Below are 14,276 nucleotides of genomic sequence, written 5' to 3'. Positions count from 1 at the left end.
GCAGCCTAGTACACATGCTGGGGTGAATTTGCACACCAGCTGTTACCTCAGACCAGCCAGGCTGTGACAACTTGGGAAGAGAGGCACCAGGAAAGGTAGGCTCAGAGAGCCCACAGCTGTTTGGCCCATGAAGACCTATTGCTTCTGGTGCATCTTTGATACTTGCAATAAGCAAACATTGACACAACATCCCTCAGCCTCAAAGGGAACCAGCTTTCACGTTGGTCTCCTCATCCAGCCATTCTGTAGACTCACCCAGATGTCACACTTGCCAGGGAAGAATCTCTCCGGGATGCGGGCAGCATATAGTGCAGCACCAGTGATGTACAGGCATGCCATGAGTGCCAGCCAGCCTATCTGCCCCATTGTGGCTGCTTTCAGGAGCCCCTCAGAGATGACAAAGTGCAGAGTGGGAATTACCCCACTAAGACCCAGACCTAGAAATACTCCTGGGAGGTAAAGAAAATGTGGGAGAGTCAGGTTGGAACACAGTGGTGGTAAAGGGAGACAATGAAAACACAAAAGCTATGGAAGGAAAACTCAGTCTTTGCCAAAGCAGCAGAAAGGTGACAGCTCTTGAAGCTGGAGGTCCCCAGAAGAGATTTATTGGAAGTTAAAGAAAGCACAGACTTCCTTCATATACCAGAAGCTACTCAGCTGTATGTTCCAGCAGATAGCCAAAATACTTTGTTTACTGATTGCTCCTGCCAGCCTCAGTGTACGTGAGGCCAGTTACTGCTCTTGGCCTGTAGAGGGAACTGAGACCACACGAACTGTGCTTCATTTCACCACAATCGCTCAAGAGTAAGACAAGGAGAAACGACAAGGAGAAACAACAAAGGGATTGTTTATCGTACACTGCACAAGGAGTCCTAGGAACAAAAAAGGGGCATCTGTGCTCATCTGATCTCCCATATAATAGAACATGGTTGGTTTGTTTAGATTTTAGCAGCAAGCACAGAAAACTTGTAAAAAAACTGGGCATGGGGGGAATATTCATGACCCATACAGAGATTTTAAGTTTAGAAAGCTGAACTCTCTGAAGGTACACCCGTAACTTCTCCAGGAAATCTAAATTTACCGTAGACACCGTGTGCAGGTTAAGAAACAAGAAATATTACTATTCAACCCAGCTGTGTGCACATTCCACAGCTGCTCCCTAAGCTTTCTCTTGTTTCCTACCTTGAAATGTGAAACCAAATCTGGTTTTGGGTTTTTTACGATGTGAGGAGAAAAAATAGTTTTTTGTCTTAACACTGTATTTTATCCCAGCAAATCATTCAGATTAATTCAATCATCCAATGATTTGCTAATGTCTGAGCCTAGTGCTACAAAAACAAGACTAACAGTAGAAGTACACATACACACACCAAGCAGTCAGTCATTTTTGGGGAGCAAAGTTGCTAGATACAGCTAGAAATACTTTGCACTACCTTTCCTACTGCATGTGTTACTGTCCATTTCAGGAATGCACTTCCAGGACTTGCACTAGCCCTTTATCTGTGCATCCAGTTGGCTACAATACATGCTGAAAGAAAACCCATCAAGCACCCAATCCAAGAATATTAGGTCTCTATAAAGTTAAGCTGTCTTAAGTCTTCCCAAGATGGTTTTTCCAAGTGGCAAGTAGGAAGGAGGAAAGGCAGTCAAGTAGCCAAACAGTTAACTTCAGGTCTTACCTGCCCTTACACCCCGGTATTCAGGGGTGGCAAACATGTCCCATTGTGAGACAATTATGGCTGCAATGCCCAGGACACAAATCACAATCAAGTAGATGAAGCAAGGCTGAGGGTTGCAGTAGAAGGAGTAGTACAGCCATGGTACAAAGCTGCCCATTATGAGAAGTGCAATGCCAGAATAATCCAGCCTAGAAGGAAACAAAAATCAGTTTCATAAGAAATGCAAACCTTTGGAAGTCCTCTCACCCACATGCTCTTATTTAGTTGACCAATTATCTACTTCTCACTGCAAAATTAAATTATTCTCACTATTGTAGCTTACTTCTTGATGGCAACTCTTCCACCAATGAATGTCCTCCTACAGTAAGAGATTCTCTTGCCAAGACAGCCAGTAAGGCCATTTTTGGACAGTCATCAGCAATAACTTCAGCAACCTTTAGACTAAAGCTTTTTGAGGAAAATTCAAATTTGAGTTTCAGATGAGGTAAAAAGCAGCACAAGAGCCCCCCTAAACACGGGGCACACAGTATGTTGTGAGAGCACAGCCAATGCAAACACTTCAGCATCTGACAAGCACAAGTTAGTCATGCATCAGCTTAAGTGACCACAGAGGAATAATGTTGCAATTTTGGAACCACGCTGTTTTTCTATACACCAGTGTGAAAAAGGAAATCCACAGCCACTGCTTTTTACCCCACCCTTGATAAAACACTCCTACAGAAGTTAGTGGAGCTAATTTTTCAGTAGGAGACTTTTAACAGCTGGGTTACTTTGAAAGTGGTCTTGCAGATTACAGAAGCCTAGGGTTGAGTAATCTTAGGAAATAAAAGTTATTTAGCAGCCACCCAAAAAAGAATGTGTAGTAAAACCAAAAGACCAAGACATCTTGATACACGTTGTGGAACTGTCTTACATAAGTTTAAGTTCAGAATAGTTGAAATGATAAGAAGTGACAGTTGCATTAAAAATGTAAAGTCCTGCAACTAAGCTCAAGGTGTATTACTTATAGCAGCAAGATGCAAACACATGCCTGCCAAACAGCAGAAAATGATGGAGTTTTAAGACTAAAATGACAGCACAAAAACTCATGCTGAAACAAACTATAATTAGAAGAAGCTGCATTAAATCTCTGTTCAACTCTGTTCCAAAGTACATGCAGTCATGAAATGAACAACTCCCACACTGGGGCTCCAGGCACAAATCCCAGCCCTGTTTTCCCACCTGTTTCCTATTTGGCCTACACCCTGTTCTTCAGGCACTTACTTGGAGAAGAGCCGGGAAACACCTTCTGAGTGGCAATAAACTGTGTGGAAGAGCCATGAGAAGGAGAGGCAGAGTATGGCTCCCAAGAAGAACAATCCAACGACCACCTTCTCCTGCACAGGTGCTACAAAGGACATGTTTGGCCGGAACATGTAGAAGATTCCCAGACAGAGGAAGAACACACATCCTGAAAAACAGCAAGGCAGAGAGGTGTCAAGTTCATGCACACTGAAAGCTTCTCTGTAAAAGTTTGACTTTAATGATAGGACCACTAAACCCAGGCCAGCAGCATATGCAGTGCTGAGTACTGCCCTACTTCAGCTCTGCATTCCAGCCACAGCTCTGTCTCAAGACTGATGCAACACAGACTTGCACAGACTGTATTTTCACTTGTTTTGCAAGATGCCTGACAAATATTTGGACACTACAACAATAAAATAGCTGTTGCAAAAATGTAAAAACAGGGCAAAGTTCAAAAAAAACCCTTCCCCTTCAAGGTTCCTCACAAGTTGAAACCACTAATACCAGCTGCAATATAAGCCTGTTCCTGTGGTAAGAAATGTGATCTCAACACCTACACACTCAGGAATAAAAGTATTACCAATAATCTATGAACAATTAGGAAATTTTTAATGCATTTGTTTGTATTACCTGACATAATTAAAGAAGTCCCACCCAACACTGGTGAAATGAAATTAGGAGAGGGATATCAACCTGCGAATTTAACAGGTTATTAGTGGAAAAATAATGCTGACAACACCACACCCCTTTTTATCTTGCTTTCTTTGAGAGCAGTGAAACCAATTAGCATAAGATTAGAGCAAGCTGAAAATCTGAAAATACCTAGAAGATGTGTCCAGATGTTACCAGTTTCTGTATGTATTCTGAAGATACTCTTGAAACAAGCCCGGAAGGAAGGCATGGGTGGTCTGTGTCCATGCAGCAGGTAGTCATTGTCCTTCAGCCAGTCAGGCAGCACATCGTGGGGAATGACTCTCCATCGGCCCTCCCACACCTACAAGTTAAAAGACTTTAGTTAAATGCAGCAAATTGAGTCCATCATCATATGGTCACACCCATATTAGCAGAAGTGTTAATCTTATGAGTGCAGTAAAGAGTTGATGGGACACCTCTGGGTAAAAGGCTTTACACTTGAAATATAATGGTTTAGTCACTGTTCACTATTATGAAGCTGAACTGCACCACCAAAGATACTTCAGCATTTCATTGAACAAGAAGGCTACTGGGCATTTTTTACTGTTAACAAAAGGGAAAGCATTTAATTAATTTCCATGTTCTGTTATTATTACAGGTCATCTTTTCCATTTAACTAAAGAAGCCTACACCTAGCTCTTTCAAAGGAATAAATAGGCCTGTTCCTCCACCACAAGGAAACCTGACTATATGTATCTGGTAGCATTTGGTGCAATCTAGCAAAAAAAAGCTACCCATCATCAGCACTAATATGGGCCAGAAAGCAGGAACAGTGACAGGTGTCCAACGCCTTACTCAGGTTGGGGAAAAATCCCCCCATGCTCACAGAAGAAGTGGTGACAGATCAGTTAAGGCAACAGATTCATGACTCTTAATTCCATCAAATTTCTCCTTTAAAGGGGAAGAGAGTGTATGTGCACACAGCTATTCATGCAGCTGGTTCCATGTGAAATGAGTGTGCACAGATGTCCTTAGCGCTGCTTTGGTAACCTAAGACACACGAAGTCTTCAGCTGGGCGTCAGAAGCAGCACTGCCAAGCACAGGGGGAGCAGGGAACTGCTTTATGTACCGGGGTTGTTTCTGCTGTATTCCTTGGATTTGCCGTCTGGCTAGTATTACAGGAGCAGGGCTGAAGGTTCCTGAAACACTGAGTTTAAAAGGCTACATTCTTATTTCAGTTTCAACAAGAGCCCAGACTTTTTTAAATCAATTCTCCACACTCATGCATGGAAGAAAAACAAAGCCATTCAGAATAACCAACCCGGTTAAAGATGAGGCTCTTAAATACATTAAACAAGAAAAGAACTGGTTTACTTCAAGAACCAAAAAGTTGAATTGAGGTAGAAACAGAAGGAGGCAATTCATTTTACACAATCTACTCTACAAAACAGTTTAAAAGAGGGTAAGATGCATAGTAAGAAAAACCCAAACAAAACAACAACAAAACCCACACACAAAAGACCACCAAGTAACTACAGTGACTCTGCAAAAACATAAAAACAAATCATAAAAACAGCAGGAACCAGAGTATAAAGGGGTAGCATTTCTTTCAGCAAGGAAGGAGGGCCAGAGACTGACACAGCCCAATGGCTCTAAAAAGTGACAAAAATTGAGCCAAGGTCAACAATTACAAAACCTACAATGGAATTACTTACATATAGTTCTAATGCAGCATTGTTTTCAAGTCAGGGGCAAAGTTTATTCTACAATGGATGCAAATAGTGCTGGAAAAGCAAAGTATTTGCAGGTCTGAAGAAAACTGGACAGAATGACCTTGTAAATGAAAATGCCTTGAACCAGAAGGCTTTTATTCTGCTTTGCACTCACAGGTGTTTCCCAAGAGACACCCTTGAGTTGCATGATCAGCTTTAGAGCCTCATTTGTAATCCCTATTGTTCCATGCTTTAAAATTTAATCATATATGACAGACTGAGATCCTGAGACACTGCAGCATTGCTAGTTAGAACATGAGATGCTCACTCAGGGACAGTGTCTACTTCCCCTCCCTCACATCAGCAGCTCAGTTACTGTAAGTATATCCTGCTGCCCACGGAGCTTCCTAAAAGAGAAAACTACTTCAGTAGTTTCCACATGCCCTTACCTTACACACAAATTCTTCCATTCTCTCCATAGCATGGTGGGCTTGTAGAAGAGGTGACATACCCATAAACCCTTCATCTTCTTGAGGTGACTCATCATTGTGTTTGCAATCTTCAGAACACTGGGAAAAAAAAACAAACAGAAAATGCTTTGTAGAAAGATGAACAGAGAAAGTTGATGTTGTTTTCCATACCAAACTATGATTTGAGGTCTTGGCAAATAAGAAGTCTTTCCTTGTACAGCACTGAGAAAAGAATTCAAAAGAACAAGCAAAAGAAATCATTATATTCTTATGTATCTGAGAACAACTCACATTGTCTAATCCATTCTGCATGTGCTTTCAGCAGGTTTGGAAGCAAGCAGTGCTCCTCTGTAAGTTATGCTTCATTAAAGCCCAGATATGGAGCCTGCAGCTTGCAGCCTTCCCACCTCTAGGGAAGGATTATTCCCCAGTTTATGTTTCAATAACACTATGTCGGTGTTAATGCCTCTATAACATATCTGGCATTTTGGGATAATAAAAGGTAAGACAAGGAGAGGAATCCATTTACCTTGTAATAAATATTTCACCTTGACTTTCAGTTCGAATCTAAAGATCTATTCTGTTTCACACACTTCTGTTCATCTCATAATCCAGTAACAGCCATTTACTAATTTGTTTGATTTTCAGTGTTTCAGAAATTAGTATGAAATTTCTGCCAGTCAAAGGCAAGTTAACACAGAAAAGCAGTAACAGAGTTTTAAGCAAAATTCAGATAAACACCCATATATCCAAGGTGTACCAAGAAAATTATAAAAGCTAAAACAATCTGCAGAGCCAGGGCATTAAGCTGGTACAGACCACTAATTTATAGAAATGAGGTTGGGTAGTTTTCTACCATATGGTGACTTATCACATCATCTACATATTATGATACACTGTAGCTTCCCTTTATGGAAAAAAGCAGGGAGGTCACAGCAGTTCTACATTCCTGTTTGCTCGCTACAATGGTCACAGCCCATCAGAGACTCCATTCAACACTTCAGCTTCCAAGATAAACAAATTTGAGAAAGCAGAAAAAAAAAGAATGAGCTTTTTGTACTTAATAAAGAAAACTGCCACTCACCTCATGACCCAGAAAGCTCTGCAGTCTGTACAGAGAGTGGACTCCTCCGTACCTCCCAAAACACTCCTTTTCCCTCCTATTCCCATACCAAGGTGAACAACATTAAAATCAAGATTCCGTATCAATAATGCCATCCAAAGTGACTGAGAATGTAGTATATAACCTCTGATACTTTCATTATTAGCCATGTCCAGGTTGATGCCCTGCACCCTGAGTCAGCTCAGACGTGGCTGTGCATCCCACTTTACAGCTCTCTCCTTACAGTAAAGCCTTATTAAGTACTTCTGTCAACAAGTTAACTAAATAAGCTGCTTAAAATGTTCATTTTTTATCAAATAAAAGGAGACTTCTTCCAGCCTGCAGTGAGCTATGCAGAGTCTTCAACATTTTTCATTTTCTGAGAGAGAAATCCCTGGCTTGCAGAAGCCACTGAAGCCTCATCTTTCAGAGGTCCACCACCAAATAGCTCTTGACCCAATTCTGCTTATCTAGAACACAATTCCTGGTAATATGCAGTATACACACCCTTTGCATGTTACACTAGGATATTTGTCCACACTAGGAAAATTTAATTGACTAAACAAATCTTAGTAGATAACCCAGGTTCCTTGTACTGTCGACTCACCCTTAAATTTATTATTCCAGTGAACACCCCTCCTGCATTTTATAGCAGTGACTGATGTAAATATTGATCAGCTCTAACCGGATTCTACAGCAGGTTAAGACACTCACTCTGCCTAGATTATCGCATTAGTTCTACTCAGAAAAGCTAAGATGCAGATAGGTTTAATATCCTTCTAAAACAGGCACAGTTCCTATTAGGCATAGGGATAATAAACAAATTTAGTTTCATTCTGACTCAACAACTTTCACTGACATTATTTCCCACACTGTCAATTTTACTGGCTTCTTCTACTAATGGAGCTCTCTGGTTAAGATTCTCAGTTTTCAATACTATAAATAATTCACTCAAGGTCATAGAAACATAGAATGGTTTGGGTTGGAAAGGAGCTTTAAAGTTCAACTAGTCCAAGCCCCCTGCCATGGAGGTCTGCATAAGACACTCATGATGGTCTGCACAATCTCAGAAACCAAAGAAACCTTCAGTGTCCAAAGGCACACCTTAGGAAAAGCAAGGTTGGTGTTTAAGTTCCAATGCACTCAACAAAAAAGCACTGCTGTGCCTTTTAGCTATCCTAGAATTCCCTCCCCCAGTCCACACAATAACCAGCTCAAATAGGGTGAACAAGTTAGTAATCCTCAATTTACAAAACTTGGTGGACTGAAGGAAAAAAAGGTCCCTTATGGAATCAAAGCCTGTATTCATTGCAGTCTGCCCAGTGACTCGAAGCCAAAAAATGTTCATTTCCCCCTCTGCACATACTCCCATTTCTAGAATGATGGGAAGGCTTAAATTTGAACAGACTGTAAAGCTTGAAGAGCACAGCTATTTATGAACTAGTCCAAAATCTTTGCATTTTGGCAATGTGCCTACAAACAAATCATTACTGAGCTTCTTCTAGTGATAAAAGGAATTCATATCATAAACACAGCCCAGATTACTGCCAGAAAATGGAATTGATTTTACTATCTCCTTCCTGCCATTAAACTGCAAAATTAGCATTCAAGGAAAAAAATTTAAAGCTCAGCTTCTTAGTCCTTTCCTCGCTAAGGAGACAAAAGAAGGTCCGTTCTGGAACGTCCGTCCTCTCTCAACTCCTTCCCGTAATGCCTCATTGGAAAGAACAGCAAGTTGTGCTTCTTGAAAGCCAGAAATCCATAGTGGAAGGCAACACCAATACCAGTTTTCCTTTGGAAATCTGAAGGAGTCTACTGACCTTCAGTTCTTCAGACAATGACTGAAAGGAAAGAATATCACTTTTCTTCTCAGAAGGCCTATTGTAAAATTTCTACTATGACAAGTTCCTTCCTGTCACAGGATTCCCACACTCTCTCCTCTCTGGCTGATCATGTCAGAAATTCGAGAATAATTCTAGATCGTAGCAACATAAGCAACCATGGGCTTTAGGACCTGTTTTCAACTAAGTCCTGCCCACAGAACCACACTGTAAAATGAGAAACATGCTGGGTAAATAATATCATTTTCCTAAGACCGTGCAAGAAATGAGAGCCCAGAAGAAAACTCTGATAACTGTCACTTTTAAAGAGCTTTGGTATATCCTGAATTAAGTGCTTTCAAGAATAACTTTTGCCTTTTTACTTTTTAGACCACAGGCCAAAAGGATTGTCACTCAGCTAATGTTTCAGATGTTCTTTTATGTCATCTTATTGACTCAATTTCTTTTAAAAGTGTCTCAAATTTTGACGAAATAATTCTGTGAAGTCTTCAGAGCATCTTTAAATAAAACCCTTCATTTGTTTGTAACAAGCAAACTCGTTGCATCATCAGCTGTCATTTTTCTGCTGCACACATGCAGCAACGCACACCATGAGTCTTTCACACAAACCAGAAATCATGGAGAGTATCCATAATTCTGGATGGGTTGGAATCCCAATTCTAAGGAAATGCCAAGCAATAACTCCGATTTTAATCCTACTCCCTTTGCAAATTCACAGTGTGTTTAAAGCTACCAAAAACCAGTGCAGATACCTAATGAGATGGAAATTACAGAACAGACATATAAATACAGCTTGAGCTGCATAATGGTACTGGAGAATAAACCAATCTGAAGGACAAGTGAAAGTGTCCAGAAGAAAAGAGCTTTTCTGGTTTATCCATATTCACTTTATGTTTGTGAAGGGAGAAATCAGAGTTAATTATATTCACTTTCTACAAAGACCTAGGCTGCATACTTACAGAGACAGATCATCATCTAAACAAGAATTTCAGAGCATACTTTGGTAGGGATCAAAAAGGTTTGATCCCAAAACCAAGACTTAGAGCACCAGAGCAAGCAAAAAAGCAAGAAATCCAGGAGCTCAACTGCACAGTGCCTATCATTAAATAAGATTAGGAATAAAATCTCACTCTCTTATAGCAACGGGACAAAAGGTAAAAGTTTACATTCAGTACAAGGATTTGTTGTCTGAACACAGTCCAAAAATGTCACATAGCCAAAGATCCTGTTACAGACAAAAGTGCAGTAAAACTTGCCCTAGTAAATGCAATATACTTCTCTTGTCTACTGCCGCAGCTTATCCTTCTCACACAGATGAACAGTTTCTATACTATCACGCTCAAATCTGTTAACAGACACACTGTTTAATAATTGTCCTTACTATGGAAAAGAGTGTCATAAGTCAAGTCATAACGACAGAATAGAAGTCCAGAAACACTTTTCCTACTTTCTCGAAAGTTGTGTTCTCTGGATTTCAAGTAGTAAAAGTTTATTTTCTTGAGGTCTGCAGTTTCTTGGTCTCAGTTTAAAGGTTTCTAGAAAGTTTCAGAGTTTGCACAGGTGACATGCAAGTTCTGGCTCATCACGTCAGAAAGTGTCATCTATCTGTGTTCATTAGAGTGTACAAAGTGAAACAAAAATCAAATCTGAATGAAGCTACCTAAGAAGTTTACTCTGTCAAAGTGGTCCTCTTCTCCTTCACCCCCATCTGCCATTACACTGACACCAGCATCCCTCTGATCCTTGGGTTGATTAGCTGATCCAATACTAATCTGGCAGAAATTACCCACTTTTTCTGCTAGGTGACCTTCCTATTAGATCATAAAGCTGGTGCAGATAACCAGGGGATTTAAGGAGCTCAAGCCAGTGCAACAGAAACAAAGGGAGCATCAGCTCCCATTTTACTGCAAACCACTACAGAATACATTCCATGGATCATGTGCAAAGCCAAGTTTCTCTTCAACACACGTCAGCCAGATGTCAAATGATCTACAGCCCTCCTTTTAGCAGCATTCATAAATCACCAAGGAGCCCAAGAACACAGCTAGGCATGGAATGAGCAAAGTTACACCAATGATCACTTCAACAGGCTGCTCCAATCTCAAAACTGCTTGCAGCTTTCAGGACTGCACTTTCTGAAATTTGAGACTTTTCCTAGGTTGCACGTATGGTATTTGAAGAAGTGCACATGTTAACCAGTAACACCAGTGGCACAGTTTAATCCCAGCTGGCAATGAAGTACCACAGAGCCACTTGGTCACTCTGCCCAACCCCACACTGGGATAGGAAGAAGAATCAGAGAAGAGGTAAAACCTGTGGGTTGAGATAAGAACAGTTAAATGAAAAAAGAGTAAAATATTATTATAATGATAACAATAAAAAGGAGAGAGAGAGGAATAAATCCCAAGACAGGTAAGTGTTGCACAGTGCAGTTGCTCACCAGCCCATTCCCCAGCAGTGACCAGCGGCTCCCAGCCAACTCCCCCCCTGTTTAAATACTGGACATGACGTTCTCTGGTGTGGAATATCCCTTTGGACAGTCCAGCTTAGCTGCCCTGGCCCTGCTCCCTGCCACCTTCCTGTGCCTCTCCTCACTGGCAGAGCATGGGACACTGAAAAGTCCTTGACTCAGGTAAGCACTACTCAGCAACAACTGAATCATCAGTGTGTTATCAAAGTTATTCTCACACTAAACCCAAAACAAGCACCATACCAGCTACTAGGAAGAAAATTAACTCTGCCCCAGTCGAAGCCAGGACAAACAGTAACAGCAATAAAACTCTCCTAAATGCCAGAAAGGGCAAAAATGTTCTGGTTTAGGGTTCCTTTTCAGACAGTGTCATTATCCAGTTACCCAAGAGCCTAACTGACCATGCACATTCCCATGTAGTATTAAGCTCTGGAGTTAATGAGCCAACTGCCATGTCTCAAAGTTCAACTGTCTGGGATGCCAACTCACCACAAAGATGTCACCAGTGGCCTAAATGTATCATCACAGGGATATCCAAAACATGATGCAGTCTGAATCTGTTCTAATACTGTTGCTTCCTTCAGCTGCTGACACCACTTCCCCACTCCCTACATGTGTCCTGACACAACTCTCTGCCTGGTACCAACACAACGTTGTTACATCATTGTAGCACAGGCAGGATAGCCCAGAAAACCCAAATGTCTTGGATAACACTGAGTCATGGGATATTATACAACACAGTACTTAATACACTGTTCTCTTCCTAAAATACAAGTTAGAAAACACATGTTGCTGCATTTACAATACCACTGTTATCCCCCACATTAAACCAAAGTCACAAAGTCTAGACATGACTTGGAGATTTTGCTCTTGTTTATCTTGATCTCACCAGATGAATGATTAATAGTGCTTAACGTGACATTTAAGTCATTTAATGTTCCTTGGGGCAGTGTGCCAGATTCGGTAACTCAAGAGCCTTCAGCATAATGGCCAAGATACGTTCAAGGCTTTAATATAAAAATGCTATTTTTCTAATCACAGTCCTGTATCAACCCCATTTCAGCTCCCCAGATGCCTTTTTTCCTCTGTGCCCATTCTGCCAACTGACCTTTATCAACCAGCCTTTCGTAAGGGGAAAGCAGCAATAGGTGCTGCTGTGCCACACCACTTCTAAAAGCCCATTGCACATTTTGCAGAATCTCAGCAGTTTATGTTCTTTGGGCTGTCAGAAATTAACTGGAAATGAACGGCACCATAAAACTTTCTCTGACTTCCCCTAACTTTTGAACATACCAAGTAATTCTAAAATAACAGCTTTGTCCTTTAGAATTCACATTCTGACAGGCTTGTAAACACAGCTACACCACAGTTTCCAAAAGGCCAACTATAACCCTCTAAACAGAGTGTGCAAAGCTGGTTTTGCTGTCACTGGACCAAAAAAAGTCTTCCATTAGCACTGTGCCAAAAACCTTTACAGCCTGTTGGTCAAAATGTTAAGTACTGGGAGGTTCCTGGAGTTTAGTATTTTTCCTTTGTAGGTCACCTTCTTATAAAAGACACAGTCCATTAATACAGCACTTGGAAACAGCTTTATCCAACTGGTCATGGGTGACTGCTTGCTGGCACTCATTTAAAACAAGCACTAACATTCAAAACTCGTTTAGCAAATAGACTTAGGACAAAGTCACATTTTGGCTTCAGCAGCCTTGCTAATACACCCTGACTAGAACAAGGTCACTTGTTAAGTATCTGCAGATGAAAAGTGTCTGTTGCATCTCTGAACAGCAGCAACTACCGATTGCCTGTCCATGCCAGTATTTGACAGGGGCCAAAGGCCTCAGTGCCCACATGAGCTCATCAGGACACTTTGGGGGAGAGTCTGTAGAAATTGCTTCCACTGCAGACGAGCCTCGTGCCGTTTTCTGCTCCTTTGCCATTGTTAATCCTGACAGCAGAGAAAGAAAACAAGCACGCTGGGCTTATGGAAAAATAAACCCTCTGTTTAAAAAAATAAACAAAGACTGAAAGTGTATTGCTGAACTCAACATCAGAGCAGAGCCAATCCATCTAAAGCAGCTGGAAGAAGATGCAAGTTAACCCACCACAGCAACACTGTTTTCTGTTATATCACCATGAAAGGCAGACATTTGTCCCCACTGCTGCCCAAGTCAGGCAGATAAGATCTCCAGGAGAACAAAGACAAAGCCCATGGAATCTCACCCTTGTCCAGGGAAACAGTTGTGCCAGTGAATGATAAAACAAAACTACTCCCTCCCTCGCCTAGTTTCAAAACACTGCACAGCAGGCAAGGGTTACAAAACCTGCTGGCAGGCAGCAAACTCTGGAGCACCAACACTTCCCCTCCGCAAGAGCTGAAAGGCTCCACACTAATAGGAGACAGTTGAACCCATGTGCAACTCAACGAGCCATAACCTGTGACAAACTTCTTGTGAAATCAATCAGAACTTTCTGGGAGACAGAGCACAGAGAGAGACATGGCTGTTTTGCCCATGTTACCAGCCTTCTGGGCAATGCCTACTCATGGCTGACTAGGTCACCAGCTTGTCTTTTCTGCAGACTTTCAAGCTATTCAAGTCTGTTAATAATGCAGGCACATTACCTGTCAGTGAAGGATGCATCAACATCTGACCAACTCAAGCCTGTGGAGCCTGGAAACCATCTCCATAAACGTATCACACGTCTTACTACTATTTGAGTGGGAATACTTGGAGATATTCTGCTCTGTGGTGTATCCAAAAATGCTTTGCTGTACGAAAAAAGGGCATATTTACTAAATTCGAGCACATACTTCAGTGACTGGCAGTCCGAGTAAAATATACATTACTTCCAGTGCTTAGAACAGCAAGTGAAGGATAAATACAGATGTTAAGATCTTCTGATCTGAAGCAAAATGCTTTTAAAGAAGTAACTCTGCTTCCCAAGGGTTGCAAAAATGGAGGAAAGGAAGAGGTGATAAAGAAGTCTCCAGAACAACAAATTTTGAACATAATGTGCTTTAAAACAAAAGCAAATGTGTTTTGCTGGGACCTTGAAATTTATTTTGCCAGGCCTCTCCCATTCACA

At 41.3% G+C, this 14,276-nt stretch overlaps 1 protein-coding gene across 1 annotated transcript in view; it reads right to left on the bottom strand.

Annotated features, from left to right (window-relative positions):
* Positions 1-14,276, bottom strand: part of ADIPOR2 (adiponectin receptor 2) — a 46,704-nt gene that overhangs the window by 4,024 nt on the left and 28,404 nt on the right. The window contains exons 3-7 of the mRNA XM_071551249.1: positions 5,759-5,878; positions 3,786-3,957; positions 2,943-3,129; positions 1,680-1,867; positions 256-449 (exon numbers count right to left, since the gene is read on the bottom strand). Of these exons, the coding sequence (XP_071407350.1) occupies positions 256-449; positions 1,680-1,867; positions 2,943-3,129; positions 3,786-3,957; positions 5,759-5,878 (861 nt within the window). The remainder of the gene's footprint in view (positions 1-255; positions 450-1,679; positions 1,868-2,942; positions 3,130-3,785; positions 3,958-5,758; positions 5,879-14,276) is intronic.

Source organism: Pithys albifrons, chromosome 3 (genome assembly GCF_047495875.1).
Source record: "Pithys albifrons albifrons isolate INPA30051 chromosome 3, PitAlb_v1, whole genome shotgun sequence".
NCBI lineage: Eukaryota > Metazoa > Chordata > Aves > Passeriformes > Thamnophilidae > Pithys > Pithys albifrons.
The sequence above is the reverse complement of the archived record's forward strand: the minus strand, read 5'-3'. Positions and strand labels throughout refer to the sequence as shown.